The sequence below is a fragment of the Achroia grisella genome, unplaced genomic scaffold (genome assembly GCF_030625045.1).
Source record: "Achroia grisella isolate CSIRO2021 unplaced genomic scaffold, CSIRO_AGI_Agris_v1 utg1023, whole genome shotgun sequence".
In the NCBI taxonomy this organism is placed as follows: Eukaryota; Metazoa; Arthropoda; class Insecta; order Lepidoptera; family Pyralidae; genus Achroia; species Achroia grisella.
The window spans coordinates 1,210,636-1,231,259 of NW_026712560.1; the positions used below are offsets into that span (position 1 = coordinate 1,210,636).

At 31.2% G+C, this 20,624-nt stretch overlaps 2 protein-coding genes across 2 annotated transcripts; both read left to right on the forward strand.

Annotated features, from left to right (window-relative positions):
* The first annotated feature begins 424 nt into the window (after positions 1–424).
* On the forward strand, positions 425–7,060 carry LOC131854919 (solute carrier family 12 member 8). The gene is made up of 11 exons (XM_059206137.1): positions 425–743; positions 868–1,048; positions 1,161–1,306; positions 1,477–1,705; positions 1,814–2,015; positions 3,064–3,298; positions 3,796–3,989; positions 4,744–4,843; positions 4,971–5,114; positions 5,422–5,600; positions 5,896–7,060. Exons 1-11 carry the CDS (start codon positions 555–557, stop codon positions 6,056–6,058), a joined length of 1,962 nt encoding a protein of 653 aa, XP_059062120.1. The 5' UTR covers positions 425–554; the 3' UTR covers positions 6,059–7,060.
* An 8,374-nt stretch (positions 7,061–15,434) lies between these two features.
* Positions 15,435–19,351, forward strand: LOC131849492 (survival of motor neuron-related-splicing factor 30). The gene is made up of 4 exons (XM_059199919.1): positions 15,435–15,590; positions 15,663–15,925; positions 17,542–17,688; positions 18,409–19,351. The coding sequence occupies exons 1-4, from the start codon at positions 15,549–15,551 to the stop codon at positions 18,677–18,679; spliced, it is 723 nt and encodes a 240-aa protein (XP_059055902.1). The 5' UTR covers positions 15,435–15,548; the 3' UTR covers positions 18,680–19,351.
* The last annotated feature ends 1,273 nt before the right edge of the window (positions 19,352–20,624 follow it).

Genomic DNA, 20,624 nt, shown 5'->3' on the forward strand with positions numbered 1-20,624 from the left:
TAATAGGTTTACTATATAATCATCTAAATTGATTAAGGTGATTTATATTCACACCCAAGAGATCCAGAAATTAAATTATCCAAAAAACCGAATAAGAAGCGATAAAAAATTTGTAAATTTATATTTCTAACCGTTCCCAAAGACGGAAAGACCGATATCAAACCAAAAATTAATCTAAGAGAGAAATTAATGGCAGTAGCTTCCCCCTACCTGCCAACAAAAAGCAAAATAAAATGCAACTATCGCGTTCACCACAACGTCGACAATTGGCAACGCACCATATTGTTAATTTTTGATTAAGTAAGTATAATTTATTATTTTTAAAATATTTTTGGCCGAATATTTCGAGATTTCTAAAATGACTGCTCAATATAGCTTATTTTTAGGTTACGTATGGCAACATGATTAATGCGAAAAAATAAAATGGTCACACTGCTAATCACTGCTTAATCTGAAAAAAAAATAGTGTTTATTTCTATAGTAATGATAAGTAAACAAAATTAAATACTTTTAAGATTATGTACAGTTGTCGTTAACGGTTTTAAACAAAGAAAATGGACCAGAATAATCGCACTCGAAGAACTGATTTGGATATTGATAGTTTCCGTAGTGATGAGCCAGGTTTTGATAGAACACGAATGAGAAGGCAATCAGGTGGCTTCGTGGACTTGGGGAATGAATCACAATATGGTACAGGTGGCCATCAAGCCTCTGGAGCAAATGAAATATTTGCTGATATACAGGTATAGCTATGATACATGCTGAATAAATAAATTATCTTAATTAAAATAATCCAAGCAAACTTGACAACTGGAACCTCAAAATTTTTTTTGGGGAACATATTTTTTTAGTAATTATTACTTTCAGGGCGATATCCCATGGTGGAAATCTAACTTTTTTATATCCCAGCCTGTCCTATTTGGCACATGGGATGGAGTATTCACATCATGCCTGATTAATATATTTGGTGTAATTGTATTTCTAAGATCAGGATGGATTGTTGGACAGGCTGGTTTGGTTAATGCTATTTTTATAGTAATTTTTACAGGTAAATATAATTTTGAAATACATATTTAGTCTATTTTATGTATTTATCACTTAAATTATTTTATATTGTATAGTTTACATATGAAACTTATAGATTTGAAATATTTTTCCAGTATTTGTAGCACTAATCTCAGTGTTATCAGCAGTAGGTATATGTGAAAGATGCAGAATAGAAAGTGGAGGAGTATATTTTTTACTAGCACATACATTGGGTTCAAGAATGGGTGGAGCATTGGGAATGGTTTATTGTTTTGGACAGGTAATTTTTTTTATTTATTTTGCTCATTTTGCTAAATACATTAAACATCCTGAGTTTATAAACCCAATTCACTGTAATATTCTTGTATAAAAATATATTCTTTAAAATTCAAGAAGAACAATTTTCACAGTGTATTTTATCTAATAAAATAATATTTCATCATTTTGCAGGCTGTGGGTTGTGCCTTAAATGTGTTTGGTTTTGGTGAATCAATGGCCAGCCTTGTGGGAACTGATAACACATGGGCAGCCCGTGGTTTTGCTGTAGCTGCTGTCCTTTTACTAGGCACCATTAATGTGGCTGGTGTCAAATGGGTGATAAAGTTACAATTTATACTTCTTCTTATTATACTTTTGGCTGCCCTTGATTTTTTTGTAGGGTCATTGACTACAACACCTGGTAAGTTAAAGTTAGACTCTATTTTCATTTACACATAAAAGATTTTGTACTTCGTAATATTTAAGTCTGTGATTATGCATTTGTAGTTTCTTTTATTTATATCTTTAGGCGAAGAATTCAAAGGCTGGCTCAGTGGAACTATGGCTAATAACACATGGTCAGATTTTCAAGATAACTACACATGGTTCAAATGTTTTGGAGTTTTCTTTCCTACTATAACTGGAATATTAGCAGGCATTAATATGAGTGGTGATCTAAAGAATCCTTCGATCAATATACCAAGTGGCTCACTTGCAGCAATTAGTACCGGGTAACTTGTTAACTCTTATTTTGTTTAGTATTGTAGAAAACCAAGCTGAGTGTAATTTTTTTTTTCTAATTTGTTCTGCAATCAGTTGCAAGACTATAAACTGATGTGTTGAGTGCTGCTTGTTATGTAGGCGAAGAGGTCCACTTCTGCCTTTCTATAGTATATTCTTCCTCTTCAGTCTCTTGACTATGTGAGAAGGCTCTCTTAGTTAAGCATGTAAATTGTACATACTATGTTGTTAAAAGAATTAATCATTTACATGATAATATTTAATTCTAATCTTTATTATAAAACTTTATGTTTCAAGTGTAGTTTTATATCATTTGGTATACCTGGTAGTTTTATAAACTCTATAATGGAGATTTAAAATAACATGTGCTTTGCAGTACATATATTATATTAACATTACATAGTACATGTATGCTTAAATCTTTAAAATTATGGAACGAATTTTGAAGAGGTTTTTTTAATAGATAGAGTGATTTTAGAGGAAAGTTTATATATATAATACATGTACATCCGAGCGAAGCTGAGTCGAGTAAAGTTAAATATGTAAAATAAATTTTGTCACTCGACTGCTAAATATCAACATTGCAACCTTTCTTTCTACTTCACAAATAAATAGGAAGATACATTATGCTATAATTGAAATAGTTCTAAAACAACGAAAATAAATAAATAAACTTTTGTTTAGAGATTCTAGCCTTTTTGAGACCATATTTGTATAACAATATAAACAAGAAACTGTATATTTTCTAATGTAACAGCACAATAAACAAACACATACTATACTAAAATAAACACACAGGTGTTTCATGCACCACATACAAACTATCATACATTTCACACTTCAAATTACCTCACAAAACAGATATTTTAAAAGATGTAGATCCTGTAGTACAGATCTCGACCTAGTTCAGCATCCAAACTCACAAGAAATAACTATTGTTGTACCGACTTGAAAGTTCAAGCAAATTATATTAAAAGGATCCTTGTAAGCAGTAAATAAATATAATTACTATTACATATTTTCTTTAAAATGTTCCAGAACTTTTCTATATCTAATGTTTATAATAACATTAGCAGCTACAGTAACCAGAGATGGATTGTTGACAAATTTCTCTATAACAGCAGACATCTCTGCTTTGAAAGTGTTACTTCTTGCGGGATTGTATGTAAGCTCAATGAGCTCGTGTCTGGGTGCTATGTATGGAACTCCACGTGTTCTTCAAAGCATTGCTAATGAAAAAGTAATTCCTGGACTAGAAACTCTTGGTCATGGGGTAAGTATTAAAGTATTGTTATAATGAAGTACAAAGTCCTTTATAGTAAAACAAATTTATATTTTATTGCAAATTATATACTTTTACTTTATTATATACCTTTCTGCTATAAATTTTAAAGTTGTCTTTCCTATAAGTATAATAATGTAAAATGACTTAATAGTTTATTATTAATGAAGTTAATCGGGTTTAACAAAAATAATGTATTTTTAATAAACAATAGCATGTAATAGTTGAAACTTCAAGAGACGAAAATACCGATTTTTACATTTACCGTAATTCTTGTTGTTAGACCTGTTTAATTAGCTAGCATTGATATAGTATACAAAATGCAATGAACGTAAACACAAAAATGAATTAATTGTTATAGAAAAGCATCTCTTTACTATGATTAATTTAATGATCTGCATGAAACATAGTAGTATAATGGATTTTAAGTCATGCTTGCTCTGTAGTTAATGCAAATATTTCCAATAAATCTCGTTGTTGTTCCACAGAGAGGGCCCAATAAGGTGCCAATCTATTCAATGGTGGTAGTAGCGATAATAACCGTCACCTTCATCATCATCGGTGATATAAACAAGCTTGCACCCATCGTCACCATGCCATTTCTTATCACCTACGCTAGCATAGATTACTCTTACTTTGCTCTCGCCCAAACTTTTGATTTGCAGCACAAACGAGAAATGAGGTATGTTTTTTATCGAAATGTTTCTTTTATTATATATTCAATTTTTTATTTCGATGTTTTCATTTTAGAAGATCTATACTTGTTTCTCATTGTTGTTAATTTATTGTTAAACTTTAGACTCAAACAGTTGATACATAGTAAACATTATAGTTAAGATATATAATGGTGTTTCTAACCAATACCATTTTTGAGAAAACATCACAAAATTCTACAAGATCATGTCGTCTGATCTTATAGAATAGAATTATTTACCTTCTAACAAATATATAAGCGTTTATTACACCTTCAACGAATTTGGAAATTTTGGTTTAAAAAAATTGTATTTTTCATAAAATATTTCTAGTTGTTTTGTTAATTTCTTTGTTGCATGTTTATATTGCAATGGTAATTTTGACAAGCTAATACGTAGATTTAACATATTTTAGTAACTATGTATGGGTTACTTAATTTGTCCCAATCACCAAAATCTACTTTATTAATTCATTTAGATGCTTTATAGACACCTACTTATACATATAATATATGCAATATTATTTTAGTTAATAATTAATAGACTGTCATAATAACATCCAAACATATTGAACTTATATTACAAAACCCCTTTTTTGGAGTCGAGGGCCAGAAATAGAATACATATAATTGGATTGTAAACAAGTGTGTACTTGAGTCATTATTAGATTAATTTTCTTCTGATAAGAAGTACAAACTTCTTATTCTTCTTATATTTTGATTTGTGTCACATATTTATGTTCAGATTCCAGGGTCAATTGCAGCGTGATACCCAAGTATATGGTGCCACTGGTAGTGATCTGGACTTATTGTTCCCTGAAAGGATAAGACACAAAAATGTTGGTGTAAGTTGACGTTAAATTAACTTGTAGCTAACAAGTGTTATTTTGTGAAATAATATTTACTGTTAATCATTATTATGACGAATTAAATGCTATTGTAAAGTATATAATAAAATATTTTCTATTTCAGGATTTCACTCCATCTCCAACTGAGTCTGCAGTCATGAATGGGCGAATGCCAAATGGAGATGCTCGTCGACCTAGCGTTAGCATTCATTCTAAAAATAAAAATTGGTACTCCCACCTCTGTAACAGATGGTTGTCATTGATTGGGGTAAGGTTTACACAACACTTCTTATTGACAATAGTTTATTGTTTAAACAGTAGGGACCATAGAATACAGTTGAAATATATATGTAAGGATTATGATATTCTTATTATTTCTATTATTAAAAATCAGATACAAGACGCACCTCGAACATTTCAATGAAATTATAACTTAGTTTATTTTTAGCTTTTCAAGTAGGTAATCTGTAAAAAACCATTTTAAATATCCTTTTCAATCGCTTTACATTGTTGTTACATAACATATTATATTCATATTTGAATAATATTGTTCAAATAAATGATGCTTTTTTCAGGTTGCTGTAAAAATTCTCCTAATGTTCTTAGTTCATTGGGTCTACGCCCTTGGCTGCTTATCTATTCTGTGGTTGTTGTGGTTATACATCGGAGCAGCGAACCCCGCCGTGAAACCCGGTCGAGCATCAGAATTTCGCTTCTTTTACTGGCTCAAAATATCATTCTTACAAGCAATTGGGTATGATACATTAGATTAATATATCAAAATTTTACAAAAGTACACTAACTTTTGTAAAATGTTTATGTTCTTATTACATATAAAATATTTGACTCAATTAAAAGTTGTTAAATTAAGAATACGGCAAATAAAGCACAAAATAATTAAATAACTGTAATAGCTTTATTGTTTTTGTCAATAATACGATATGTATATATTAAATTTTCTGACACTTGTTTGAACCAGGGTGTTAGGGTGCCAAGAAGGAAAAACTAAAAACCTAATTATATATAAATATCTAATTCAATTAATGCAGGAAACGGCCTCTAGAATATGAGCAACTAGTGGTGACTCCCGTACATGCAAATATCTCAGTTGAGCAGGAGCGACTCAATGACGACAACGAGGACTTCGCCTCACGTCGTCGCTACCACCAGTCTACTGCGCTGCAAACTCACCTCGTCAATGTACATAGTTAGTCCTAATAACGAAATGTAAATATAAAAGCTTAACACGAAGCACACATCAACAAATCCAGTAAGAATAAATAAAATAATACTGCTAAACTTAAAACACTCTGCAGAGCACAGCTCTACACCGCTACAAACGTTAATGGCGGTAATATAATAAATTAATATCAAAGGCATATATATGTACCCAAAATGGTATATTAAGCGAAACAGATTCTATACTGTGTAAGTGACCCTTAAACATATTCAGTATGTTTATGAGATCTCATAAAATACATTTTTAACGCTTGCTGTATCCAGGTATCCAAGCATCGCCTATATGATACAATGATACATAATGACTTCTTTCTTGTTTCTTCTTTATTTCATTTATTTTGTATATATGATGGAATCGTGTACTTGCAACTATTTCATAATATTAATAATATGTTATAATATTTTTGTAGGACAGTAATTGATCATATGATCAATTACTAGACTTAAGGGACTTGTTTAAAATTGATGGATTGATTTAAAAGTATCCTGGGATTCTATTTCAATTATTTGACAGTTGCGAGTTCATGTAATCATTACTGAGAATTTTATTACATATTACGTAGATATAAACGTATTATGAAAGCTTACAAATCTAAATTGGAATATAATTATGTGGGAACTAGTACCTGACAACGGTATCGAAAGAAAACGCATCACAACCAGGTCATAAAAAGTGTATTATCTACATCGTAATTACCTAATAATAACCTTAAATGTATGTTATTTAAGGTTAATAAGTAAGGACGGCAAGACGTACAGTTTTGTCTCGATTAATATACTATTTTTATTACATATATTGTTTGAAATAATACACTAAGCAAGGAATTGTTAGTTATTAGCCATACAATAATTTTACTTTAAATGAGAGCTTTTATAATTTACCATATGATACTATTGTTGACATCCACAAGACCACCAATATTCATGCATGACACGATATTTATCGTAGAGAACATTAAAAGTATATATTATATACTTTTAGTTGTTTTAAATGTACATTTAAATTTCTCACTACTACTATATTACAACAATACATACAATGGCTAAATATTGATTTCTTATGGTGGTACTGAATGGAAAATCATAAAAGCAATCATTATATAGTGAGATAATGCATTGAATGAGCTTAACACTGATGACTGATTTTCTACATTATAATATGATCCAAATGTACTATAATGTAATACAACTATTATTCTTGACTATAGATACTAAATTAATTATTTATTTACCTTATACTGCTAATTCCTGATTTTTAGTATAATTTTATATATAAAATTACACTAATAGCCTATTATTTTATTACATTGTCACTACTACTCTATAATTAAATTATGAGTAAATTTTGAGTAAAATATATATATTATAATTTCAACCAAAATACAATCATTCTTAAAGTACTAATCAATTTATAATTAATAATTTTTAACTCACTAAAAGTTGAATATCCTTAAGTAGAATATAATCAACAATAAACACTGACATTTTTAATTTCATGGGTAAGAATAAAAAATTACATAGTTAATTAAAATTAACTTTTTATTTAACAATAGATAGCTATTAGTTATATAATTATATGTAATGTAACGCTACTTTATTCAATGTTTATTAAAATTGGAAGTTGACGATATCTCTGATTACTATATCGGTAATTGCAATTATGAGAATACTTATTTTATTCATCTAGTACTACGCAAATCAAATCTGATGAAAAGTTAATTGTCTGATTGCAGATGACATAAGACAAATTTAGTACTACGCTAATCTAACTAATATTATTTTTACCGCTGGATAACATAATATACAGGACTACCAATACTCATGTTTCGAAGTAGACCAATTTCATAAGTATTCTTCCAGACTTACAGGTTAGTTTACACTTTATGACTAACCCTATAAATATGTTATGTATGCTGTTTTTTTTTTATTTATCATACATAATCATACCGTTGTATTTAAAATGGAGTTTATAATAATAAAAGATACAGTATGCTGAAATGCTTCACAGGGAGCATCGTTTTGGACTGTAGCAAAAGTGTGATTATGAGATTAATACTACAAATGACCGTCTCTTAATTATATTTACAGTATAAATTGAATATTAAGATGTTTGATGAGTATCTATTTATTTTATTATATAGTAAATATGCATTGTTTTATATTCAATAGAAACAAGAGAGATTAATAAAAGAATTCGTTATTCATAGTATTTTACATAATATACAGATATCACAATTGTATAATGAAAATTAACTAATCTTTTTTGATCTCACTTTAGTAAGTATATCATATAAATATTGTGCAAATAATGTAAGAACATAAGTACTCATTAAATGTGATATTTGCATTCATTTATATTTTAGTAAAACTGCAAAAGAAGCTTTGATTAGTTAAATAAATATTTATCTTTAAGTCATAACAGTGTATGCCACTAAGGTTAATTTATAGCTAATATAAAATTATATTTTAGTGCCTATTATTTAAAACGACAGAGTAATGAATTTTCTATATATTATTAAATTAAGATAATTTTATAATAAATATATAATTTGACATCATTTTGTTATTTGTACTGGCTTAAAATTATATAAATGTAAAGTACATTTATTTCATCATTATATTTTTATGCAACAATACATATAGGTAGGTAAACATGTACTTATACATAACATGTACCCAACTATAAAATTATTAACAATAATATGTATTCTATATCATTGTGCCTACACTTGTAATATTTCCGTCAACACTCGACACCCTTCCATTAGTACCTCTCTAGATAACATATGTAGTTTTAAGTCCCGTATTACGACTCCGCATTGAGTCCTCGCGTTATTAATAAGTCGTGTAGCGTATCCAAAAAACTTACTATGTACAATAAATAGTACAATCATTCTACCTGTATACTCACTACCTACATACATATATAAACAATCTATTAAGTAGCGACATGTGTGTATTGTGCAATTGACTACGATTAACCGATTGATATTAAAAAAACATGGATCTATGAGATACCGAGAGTATATAAATTTAACAAATATCGAAAAAAAAACAACGATAAATGTTTTTTTTTTTCTTTGGCAACACTAGTTGTGTTGCCTATTATGCCACTAAAAACAGGAAACGAGACGGGATAATGGAAAGGAACGGGTTCAATTTTGAATATACTCGGAATTAGTGATCATGGGTTTTAAAGTTTAATGTTATTATGGGAAATAAAAGAGGCAAGAGATTTATAAATTATAGGACTAGGATGAGCTAATAGGCATACAATGGATGAAGGAAAAGGAATTTCTAATGAGATGAGTGTCTCTATAAATGAAGAACCATCGTAAGAGGAGCAGGAAAACACAATATGATTGAGATCACCTACATACATCTTCTCCACATTCACAGATATTATTGTCTTTTATACGTAGTTTTGTTAAATGTTCAGGGCTGCAAACATGACCAATTCGCATACGAATCAAAACACTAGTTGATCTTTTATCAAGATGTAATTTGAAAACCCACGGTTTAAGAGGTATAAACGGATGGACTAAACAGTACTGTTTCCCTTTACATTTGCTACTTATTGTCCAATCTTGACTCCATGAGTCATGAAGACAAGATTTAGACAAGGCAGTCAAATCATGGCAAAAGTTTTTATAAGGAAAAAGATCTCCAGATAATATAGCTTCATTCGCAAGCAAATCTGCTTTTTCGTTGCCCCGAATGCCACAGTGAAAAGGAATCCAAACGAAAGATACAATATGTCCTTTGAGACGAATGCTATTCAACATATCTCGGATATAAAAAATTAGAGGATACTGTTTAGATGATTTGAATGGACATTTAATTAGAGCTTGAAGAGCACTTTTAGAGTCCGTAAATAAAACAGTTTGCTTAAGATTAAAAATTTTAATATATTCTACTGCTTTAAAAATTCCATAGCATTCACCAGTAAAAACAGAGGTCTCTGGTGGAAATTTAATTTTCTGAATTATATGAAATTGTGAGTGATAAATTCCTACACCAACATTTCCTGTATGTGTGTTCCGATGCGTCACAATAAATTTGATGATGGCTTTCCCATTTAGAGTTTACTACTTGATTAAACATTGCATTTACATTAGGATGTTATTTTTCAATGTTAATATCAAAATGAACGTCGGGGGTAAAAGTTAAAGATTCATATGCTGAACTAAAGGCAAAACTTGTATATTTTAGTTATTTCCATAGCATTATGTCATATGGCATACTGCTATGGGGTAAAGCTGCCGATGTAAATACTATATTTATTTTACAAAAGAGAGCCATACGTTCTATTTATGGTATGGGTTCTAGAGAGTCATTACGTCAATGCTTTAAAGAATCAAATATCGTCACCGTTGCCTCACAGTACATTCATGAAAATATTATGTATACAAGGAAAAACTTAGATAGTTTCAAGAAACTTAAAGACTGTACAAGTAGAAACTTACGCAATAAAAATAAGTTAATTTTACCTAAATGCCGTCTACACAAAGTTAGTGATTCATTTTATGGTAATTGCGTAAGATTCTATAATAAACTGCCAGAATCTACGCTAAATCTGACAGAGAGGCAATTCAAACTTTATATTAAACAAATGTTATGTAAAAAAGCCTATTATAGGATAGATGATAGCAATATATTAGCAAGTATAAGTTTATTTGCGGACAACGTTATAATTTATTTTTCATACTGCTTTCTTGATATATGATAGCGTAGCGGCTTTTGTATTGATTGCCGCATGCATCCTCATGTAAAGTGCGAATACTGTAACTACCATATAGTAATTTTTGTAGCTGTGACGTAGTCGAGTGGAATGAGTAGTCATGCTCACTAAAATGTCCAGACATGTGGCGGCGTGGTGGGCCGGGTCATTGGGCTCCCTAAAATATGCTGGCTCATCCGTCATACTCGTGAACGAGTGCTGCTTGTAGGGACTGGTCTGCTCTTATCACTACGACTGATTTAATCTTATTGTGTTTTTATATTTGAGCCTAAATAAATTAGTGCTGGTTGGTAATTTGTATTCACACGTTTCGACTTGTAAAATGTGAACTTACAAGGATTGTTTAAAAGTTTCTTAGTTATTCTTCTTGTGATGAGACAGCTTTCCGAATAAGCGGTAGATTTAAAAAAATGTTGACTCTTCAAAAGTGCTTAAATTAAGTTTATTTGAATAAATGATTATCTATTCTATTCTATTCTATTCTATTCTAAATAATGGAAGACAGGGAGATCGATGAGTGGGAGCTCGGATGGCAGTAAAAGTTCTGTTTAATTTTTCTAAAGAAGTGGAAATTAAAAAACACGCTTTTTGAACTGAATGGTCAATAAAATACATTAATAAATTATCCGCATATTGAAGTACAACGACTTTCTCACTGTTTTGATTTACATATAACTCTAAGTCGTATGTATAGATGTTATAGAAAAGAGGACTGAGTCGTGATCCCTGCGGGAGACCCTTCCATACAACTCGAGACAAAATATTAGAATCAGACAATATAACGCTAATGGATCTTTCCGTCAAAATATTAATAATAAAGTTGGAAAGTATTGGAGGAACATTCAAATCGCAAAGCTTTTTCCATAATATGTTAATATTGACATTGTCATACGCAGCGTTAATATCTAAGAAAACTGAAACTACCGACTGATTATTAGAGAATGCCAAACGTATATCTGAAACGAACAGACTGATTCCATCTAATGTACTTTTACCCCTTCTAAACCCATACTGACTTTCAGCTAATAGTTTTTTTACTTTCGACATACCACTCTAAACGGGTTTTTACTAAATATTCAGCAATTTTTAAAAGAACTGTGGAAAGAGCTATAGGACGATATGAACTACTGTCATTGGAAGATTTGTTGGGTTTTTTAACTGGCAATACCGTGTGATGTTTCCATGACGACGGAATATTCCCAGTTAACATTACTGAATTTATGAGATTAAGGTAATACAACATACATTCATCACTAATATTCGCTAAAAATGAATATGGAATGTGGTCATTTCCTGGAGATGAATCTTTCGTATGAGACAGAACGGTTTTAAGTTCCGTAAATGTAAAAGGACTGTCAAGAGCTGAAGAGTTTATATTTTTATTGGTGGAAAGTGGCCGCGTTATGGGATCCATATGAGATACGTAGGGTGGTGCTAAACGATCTAGAAACTCATTAGTTGTAGTCTCTGATAATGTAAAAACAGGAGAATCTTGGAAAGCAGATCTGTATCTTTTTATATTACGCCATACAAGGGAAGGATGAGTATGAGGCGAAATAGAAGAACGGAAACGTTTCCATCCTTCTGACTTCTTTTTCTTTAAAAGTTTCCGGGTGGAGGCTAGTAGGGCAGATAGATTGGTGAAGTTTTCTAAAGTCATATCATTACAATATAATCTTTCTGCCTGTTTCCTGGATTTAATAGCTATAGTACAGTCATGGTCCCACCAAGGTGGAGAAGGAATTTTACTATTATTATGTATGTTTAAAGGAAAAACTTCATCAGCGACTTGAATCAAAATTTTGCTGAGGGCTTCAGAACAGTCCGATTCATTACCAGAAGTAATAGGAGGGAGAGATGATAATTTATTTTGTACACCAATTTGGAATTTATCCCAATTATTATTATTAATTAACTTATGTTTGTAAAAAGAATTTCTTTTTCGAGGATGTTTTTTATGAATTGGAAATGAAATTATAATAGGAAAATGGTCACTCCCATATGCAGATGAAAGAATAGATCATGATAGAAAGGAAGATAAATTGGAAGAACAAATAGAGAGATCTACAGCACTATTTCTTTCAGTGGGAGCAGTAATACGAGTAGGTACTGGGTCATTTAAAACACACAGATTATGGGAATCAAAATGGCCTAACAATTGCTCACCATGGTGAATATTATATAATTAGAATAGGAGCCGCCCCAAGCTTGATGATGGCAATTGAAATCACCCATAATTAAAAAAGGTTTAGGAAGAATTGAAAATAACTCATTTAAATATGCAATAATTGAAGAGGAAGGACGAGGTATATAAAAGGAGACTAAACAAATGTTGCTGACAACAGCAGCAGCCATAGAAATATTGTTTTTGTCAAAAAGAGGCAAAGAAATAGAAGAAAAATAAGTAGCTTTATTGATGAGTAAGGCGGCCCCACCATACCCATCTGGCCTATCATCTCGAATACAAGAGTATTCTGATAATTTGAAATTAAAATCAGGTTTAAGCCAAGTTTCAGTTAGTGCAATAACAAGTGGTCGTTGATATTTATTGATTAAATGAATTAAATCACTTTTTTTGCTAAGTACACTTCTGCAATTCCATTGTGGAGTACTTGGTCCATTATGCAGTAGATTTTTGAATATTTCTATAAATGGGACAACGTGGAACGGTATTATATTAGAACTTACAAGTAAGTTGATTAATGAAATAACGCATATAGTAAAATAAAAAATGATACAACGATGGCGTCTGAATTATCTTTCCGGTAAGGATAATTTCGCTGCTGATGCCTTATCTAGAATTTCTGCTTCAGCTAACTTCTGTAAAATTAGATTGACTTTCATTTTTATACAGACTGTTAAGCGCACAGCCATTAGAAGGGGAGGGTATATTAAAATCTTTTATAATATTCTCATGGGCAACTTTATCATACCCAACATAGGATGGACGAGGAGATTTAGGTTTTTTTATAAGAGTGTTTAAAAGCAGTATCATTAGAAGTTTTTGATTCAGATATATGTTTTATAGTGCTGAATACTGCTGAATGATGTTCCATGTGCTGATGGCGTTGAAAGGACTTCAGCAAAAGGCTTTGTAACAGCAGGGTGCAATTTTGAGGCCTCAGCATACGAGATATAATTTTCAGCCATATATAACTTTATTTGTTTTTGTCTATTGAATTCTGAACAAGATTTGCTAGTAGAAAAATGATTTTCTGAACATAAACAGCAAAAAGCATATTCAACATCACATGTTTCTCCTGTATGATTTTGACCACATTTAAAACAACGTGGCTTTGACCTGCATTGAATTTTAGTGTGACCATAACGACAGCAATTAAAACATTACATAGTTGGATAAGTGTATAATTCCACTGGTAATGCATTATAACACATTAATATTCTTTTTGGTAGTACCTGACCATCAAATGCGACTACTACTGTCTGAGAAGGTTTCCAGGTGGGAGAGCCATCAACTACAACTTTGTAATTTAGCCGTCTTACTTTAAATATTGCCACAACCGATAGGAATACAAATATTTTGTAATATTTCATCTGGACTCCAATCACTCGGAACACCTCGTACCAGACCCATACGTGTAATATTAAATGTTGGTATAAAAGCCTGTAATTTGTAATCATTTAAACTGTTAAGATTAATGAATGTATTAGCATCATGGTAAACTGAGAAAGATAATGCAATTTTATTTCGCCAATGCGTTTTACACTTCCATTAATAATATTTTTAAAATACTGTTTTTTGAGGAATTTATCAAATGTCACAGGGTGAAGTGTAGTACCGTCATTTGGAAACTTTTCTTGTCTTACTACATGAACTAAGTATGGGGCATGGTCTGTGGGTTCATACATTTTCCTTCCTACTGGTTCAGAAATATTATTAATTCCATTTGTTTCTTTAGATGTGGGTGGATGAGGGAGATCTAAATTTACAGATTGTGGAGTGGAAATTACTTCCGTGAGAGGTTTTTGTATTACAATGCCATCATTTATGTCATCTGTACAGTGGCAATCTGTAATTTTATCTGAAGAATTTTTTCTTCTCCGTTTATTACAACTTTTACAAAATCTTTGTAACCGACTGCGTTTTATTGATCGGTTTGAACAAGACGTATCGGTTTCCATACCCGATTCGGATGAAATTGTAACATAGTTAGAAGCCGGAGGGACGAAACCCCCCGAGTCGGGGGGATCGTCCTTTGAAATGAAAAAACAAAAAACTTACCAATAAAACAGCTAACTATATATACAAACTACAATAAACAAACTAAATAATGAAAAATAAGTATAAAATTTAAATCAAAAGAAAAAACGCGCCCGCCAAGTTTAACGTTTCCCGCCCTTTTCTCGAATACATTTATTATTATAGATAAATAAAACAAGTGTTGTATGATGTGAAAATTTTTAAATGACATGTGTTAAGAAAAATCCTACCGTACAAATTTCAACTGTCTTTTAGTATTAAAGTAAAATATTCTATACGATATCACGTTACTTTGAGTTTCGACTGACCTTTTCTATCGATGATTTGATATAGATTTAAAAATATCGATGTTTATCAATCAAAATTTAAATCCCTATTAACCCTAATTCAGATATTGTTTATGGACAATGGACATTTGTGGTTATGTTTATTTGACGTTTACGGCTTTGTATATTAATCATTATATTTAAAATTTAGTCATAATAATAGTGTTTTTAGCTATGGCCGAAGACTTAAGAAATTATAAACTTCAGTTACAACAGGTAGATATTACACAATTTTTTGAAACTACATCTCAAGTATAACTTTGTACTGTCACAATTGTTTATTTTCAGGTGGAAGCTGCCTTACTTACAGATGCTCAAAACGAGGAATTACTAAAGTTGAAGGCGGATTTGGAAGAAGTAATTGAGTTGACTCAAGATCTAATTAAAACTCAAGACGGTGATTCCAAAGTGCCTAATATTCATGGTTCTAGTAATGATGATGATGTTACAGCGTCCCTGCTGGCTGCAGAGGATGGAGAACCTGCAGACAACTCCTATACAAGCTGGCGAGTGGGTGAAAAATGCATGGCAAAGTGGCGATCTGATAGCATGTAAGTCTCACACAAACATTGTATTAACCCAAATAATCTAAGAAATGGGATTTACTTCACTACCACAATCTACTGACTGTATATATACTGTAAATAAATAAATATAGGTTCTCTTAAGTTCCTTTAAATTTGTAATTTAAATACCACACTTACAAATATTACAAGTATATTTGTAAGTGTGATATTTAAATTACAAATGACTTGAATTTGAATTCATTGATTGAATTTGAAATACATTGCACAGAATGTACTAGGCTGAATCAGTAAAATAATTTACTGACATAACTTGTAAAGTCCATTCTGACATTTAATCTTTGTGGAAATCACTTCAGTAGATATCAGTAATAAAATACTGTTGTAATTCTAACTGAAACAACATCTGTTGTGATTTGAATGACAGAATAGTCAGCAATGTTTCTGTTATACAAGTGTCTTGACAACCTAGCACTTGGACTATATTGCCTCTTTGTTTGGATTCCAACTCTAATCCAAAATTTGTCATAATTTTGCAAATATACTTAGCCTGTACCAAATATTTTGAACTACTGTAATTATGATTAGGCATTATAATATATATAGCCCGAAGAATTGCGACTTTGAAGTGGCAATGGGCAGGGCACATAGCTCGTAGGACAGATGGCCGTTGGGCAGTAAAGTCCTCGAGTGGCGACCACGGACCGGAAGACGCAGCGTGGGAAGGCCTCCAGCAAGGTGGACCGACGATCTGGTCAAAATCGCTGGAAGGCATTGGATGCAAGCAGCGCAGAACCGATCGTCGTGGAGATCTTTGGGGAAGGCCTATGTCCAGCAGTGGACGTCTTCCGGGCTGCGATGATGATGACGATTATAAGTAAAACCTAATAACTGTTATTACTTAACATGTCCTTATTCGACTACACAGAAAGTAATAAAAAAACAGTTCATTATCAACCTATGTACCTAATACGCACAGATCTTATAACTTACTATATCTATAGGATTGTTATTTATTGTAGAATTGAATAATGAATAAAATGTTCAATTTTATTGATATTTTAATGTCTGCCACAGACCTACAAGCGGCACTTTTTGAGCTATATATAGATAAGGTATATAATTTATATAATGATATTACCCACATACATGTAGGTAGTAGGTTAATGTAAGCTGCCATAGCCAAGTTTGCTAGTATTGTATTAATGACAACAGACATACCTAATAATACCCCTGATTACTCCAAATGAAATAATGCTCCTAAGATTTTTATTTTATTTAAAACTAGCTGTACCCGTGAATAAACAGACAGGCAAAAGTTGTATAAAAAAAAGTAATTTTGGTGTATTTTGATAAACTTCACCCCTAAGGGGATAAATTAACGCGAGCGAGGCCACGGGCAAAAGCTAGTCCGTAATACAAACTCTGCTTAGTTTGGGAGTAAATGCCATAATGTGAATTGTCCATAGTAATAATAGTAGACTTGTAATTGTATACTGAGGTTTGTTTTTTATGTTTGTATAAAACATTTTCTACAGTCAACTCCAAGCACTGAATTGTAAGTATTTGAACATTTTAGTTTATACACTAAAATGTTATTTTCAATTAGTTTGTAATAATAATAATATAAAATTAATTTCAAGGTATTATGAAGCATTAATAGAAGAAGTTGGTGGTGATAATTTAAAAGTAAAATTTGATGGGTACACAACCCTTGAAGTGGTATCACTTAATGATATAAAACCTTTAGGATCATCCCTAAAAAGGCCATCAAGTGGAGATGAAAGCAAGTAAGTATTATATATATATTATTTATTATAAAAATTACTTGTTACATTGTTTGTCTGTGATAGACTCCTAAACTACTGAACCGATTACAAATTTGATTTGCACATTGTCTGCAATTTGATCCAACTTGAAAGATAGGATAGCTTACATCTCAATTTATAATTGCAATATTATTTAACCTTAGCCAATGCAACGCATGGCCTGATATATGCTTCAAATTGTTTATTTATACTTCCAAAAAGTATTTGTTATAGAACGTCTGAAACAATCATACTTGGACAATGTAAATATTACAGAATAATGAAATGTTTCTGAAAAAGAAATAAAACTGTTCAAAATCAAATATAGTAAAGTGATCTGATTTTATAACCACGACTTGCCTTATATTGTGCAATATACTATCTGGAATAATTTACTTTTCAAATGCTGCAATTTTTTTTAAATATCTGATATAATTTCACTAGTTTACTTTTGAAATTTGCAGGTTCAAATATGATTGAATTATGTTAATCTATGTGTTTCTTAAGTATGTTGTAGTACTCATACCCATAACACAAACATTGCTTAAATTGGGATAAAATGACACTGTGTGAATTGTCCAGGGATTGTATTATTAATCGGCTTGACACGCTACCGCGTGTCTAGATAATTATTATAATAATACAATCAAATTTTTATAGACGCAATTCATATTTATTTTAAGATGTTTCTCTTATTTTCAGACATGGAAAAGGTTACAATAGAGAGTATCAAAAAAAGAAGAAACAAAAGAAACAACAAAGGTTTAAACAGATCGAAGAAGAAAGAGAAAGTGAGAAAAATAAATGGCTCTCTTTTCATTCAAAAGCCACCAAAAAGGCTGGAGTGAAATCAAAAAGTATATTTGCGTCACCTGATAACCTTACGGGAAGAGTAGGTATTGGAACTTGTGGCATATCCGGCAGACCAATGACTGAATATACTCCAGGTGAAAAGTGGAAGAAAGGGGGATAACAATTTTATATGGTCTCGTATTCCTATTATAGGTTAGGTTCTGTAATATTTTTAGTTTCTTCTGTATTTAAATAATTATGAAATGATTTGTCATTTAGAATAATAAGAAATGGCATTAATCTTTCCATCCAATTATGGTACTCATCTGAAAAGTACAAAGTTAATTACAATTTCAAGAACCTCTTGATATTTGTTTAATTTTGTTAGACATATTCAGTGGCTGTATTGTCATTAAGTTTTCAAGTTTACAATCTAATTCAGCATTTCTATAATCAAATTGCAACATTTTTGTCTCGTAACTCTAGTGATTGAATGACGTAAAAGTAGCAAGAAATTATTTTTAATTGGTTAATTAAAAAAATATAGCTAACCTGTGATAGTAAGCTATCTCAATTAATTTTGTTTTTTGCGAGTAAACGTATGTTAAGTGATTAATTATTAACGCCCGAGTAAAGAAGTCAAGGGGCTCCAAGCTGACCAGGTTACTTACAATCTAGATAATATTATATTTTTATCCAAATAGCACATCAAGTTAAAATGTTCCAAAAAAGGCGTTTTGTTTCTGTTAATTTTATTAACAAGTTCAAGGTTTATATGACATATATTATGTATAGCTAAATTGATAAAAAAAATATTGAAACAAATACCATTCTAATGATAAAATTAAATAAACAGACGTAAAAACATTGTATCTATTTTTATTTTACAGTATAAAATTAAAGTAATTCTCTCCTTAAATAATACTTATACTCTGATAAATATATTCACTATTCAATAATAAAAGAAAAATAGAAGGTAAATACAATTGATCTTTTTTCGAAATCTTTGAAGGGGTGCCGCCTTTTATTTCTCGACAAATTCTGTTTCAACTCTGTATTCTGTAATATTGCAATAATACATGCATGTCACTCTCAAGAGTACTTATCATCGTATGACTGTTCATAATCAACATACCAACTTTCTTGGGTACGAGACGCCAGCTCCTTTTCTTTCTGATTACTAAGAAGTGGTTTCCTCCCTAACTTGGATTTATTTTTCTTTTTCTCTGTAAGATATCGTCGAAGTGTTCGTCTGGGAACTTTATTGTTTGGCAGCAGATAAAACCTTCATTTCACCATTTTTGACGACTGCTATTGCTGATTTCATATCAGATTCTGACCAATTTCCTCCGATCTCATTTGTATGTATGTATCATGAAGCCATATTCTGCAAGGAAAAATAAATAAATAAAATTAAGATAAACAACGACAAAACAAAGTAGTAGGTGCCGAAAATATGGCCACTAAGTGGTCATATTTTCAGTCATACTCGATATTTCACTTAAAAGATAAAAACCAAAAATATACAAAAGTAAGCTTGAGAATGTACATATACATATGACGTATGAATACTAATGACAAAAATAGATTAAATGCTCTTAAGTAAAAGTCAACAAAAACAAAGAAACTCATCGAAAGTTACGAGTGAATATTTGTATCCGTGACACGTGGTTTCACTTCGACTGCCATTGTGGAGCTAAAGGGGCTGCAGGGAAGATGGCAGCGACGCCTGAGCATTACTCATACATAGACGTTTTAACGTATATAAATAAAGTTGTAAATGGCGCCATAGTTTTGGTCCTGTAGGGGTATGGCCATATTCGGTACCCAGAGAGTAGTACCCAGTAGACCCAGGTACCTTACATTTATTTCCCATATATCAAATATTTTTTTCTGTGTCTATCCTGCAATTAGTCGAAGACTATGAACAGATGTGGTAAACGTCGCGTGTAGAGTGTGATTCCCAGCAGAATCATCGTCTCTTTTGATGGTCCTTATTATCGGGTTTCAGTAGCCTACGCCTTTTTAGCTGACGTATGTTGTCAGGGACTATCAGTTGGTTGGCCAGCACGTTAGGATGGTTTACTAGCCGTGTCTTGTACTTGGAGTAGTACTGTTTTATCTCT

Excerpts from the sequence above, each read along its gene's own strand:
- LOC131854919 (XM_059206137.1), top strand. The coding sequence starts at position 555 with ATGGACCAGAATAATCGCACTCGAAGAACTGATTTGGATATTGATAGT. Across the intron at positions 1,307-1,476 it reads TGGTTTATTGTTTTGGACAG|GCTGTGGGTTGTGCCTTAAA; the intron begins GTAATTTTTTTT and ends ATCATTTTGCAG. Across the intron at positions 3,299-3,795 it reads TAGAAACTCTTGGTCATGGG|AGAGGGCCCAATAAGGTGCC; the intron begins GTAAGTATTAAA and ends GTTGTTCCACAG.
- LOC131849492 (XM_059199919.1), top strand. The coding sequence starts at position 15,549 with ATGGCCGAAGACTTAAGAAATTATAAACTTCAGTTACAACAG. Across the intron at positions 15,926-17,541 it reads AAGTGGCGATCTGATAGCAT|GTATTATGAAGCATTAATAG; the intron begins GTAAGTCTCACA and ends ATTAATTTCAAG. Across the intron at positions 17,689-18,408 it reads TCAAGTGGAGATGAAAGCAA|ACATGGAAAAGGTTACAATA; the intron begins GTAAGTATTATA and ends TCTTATTTTCAG.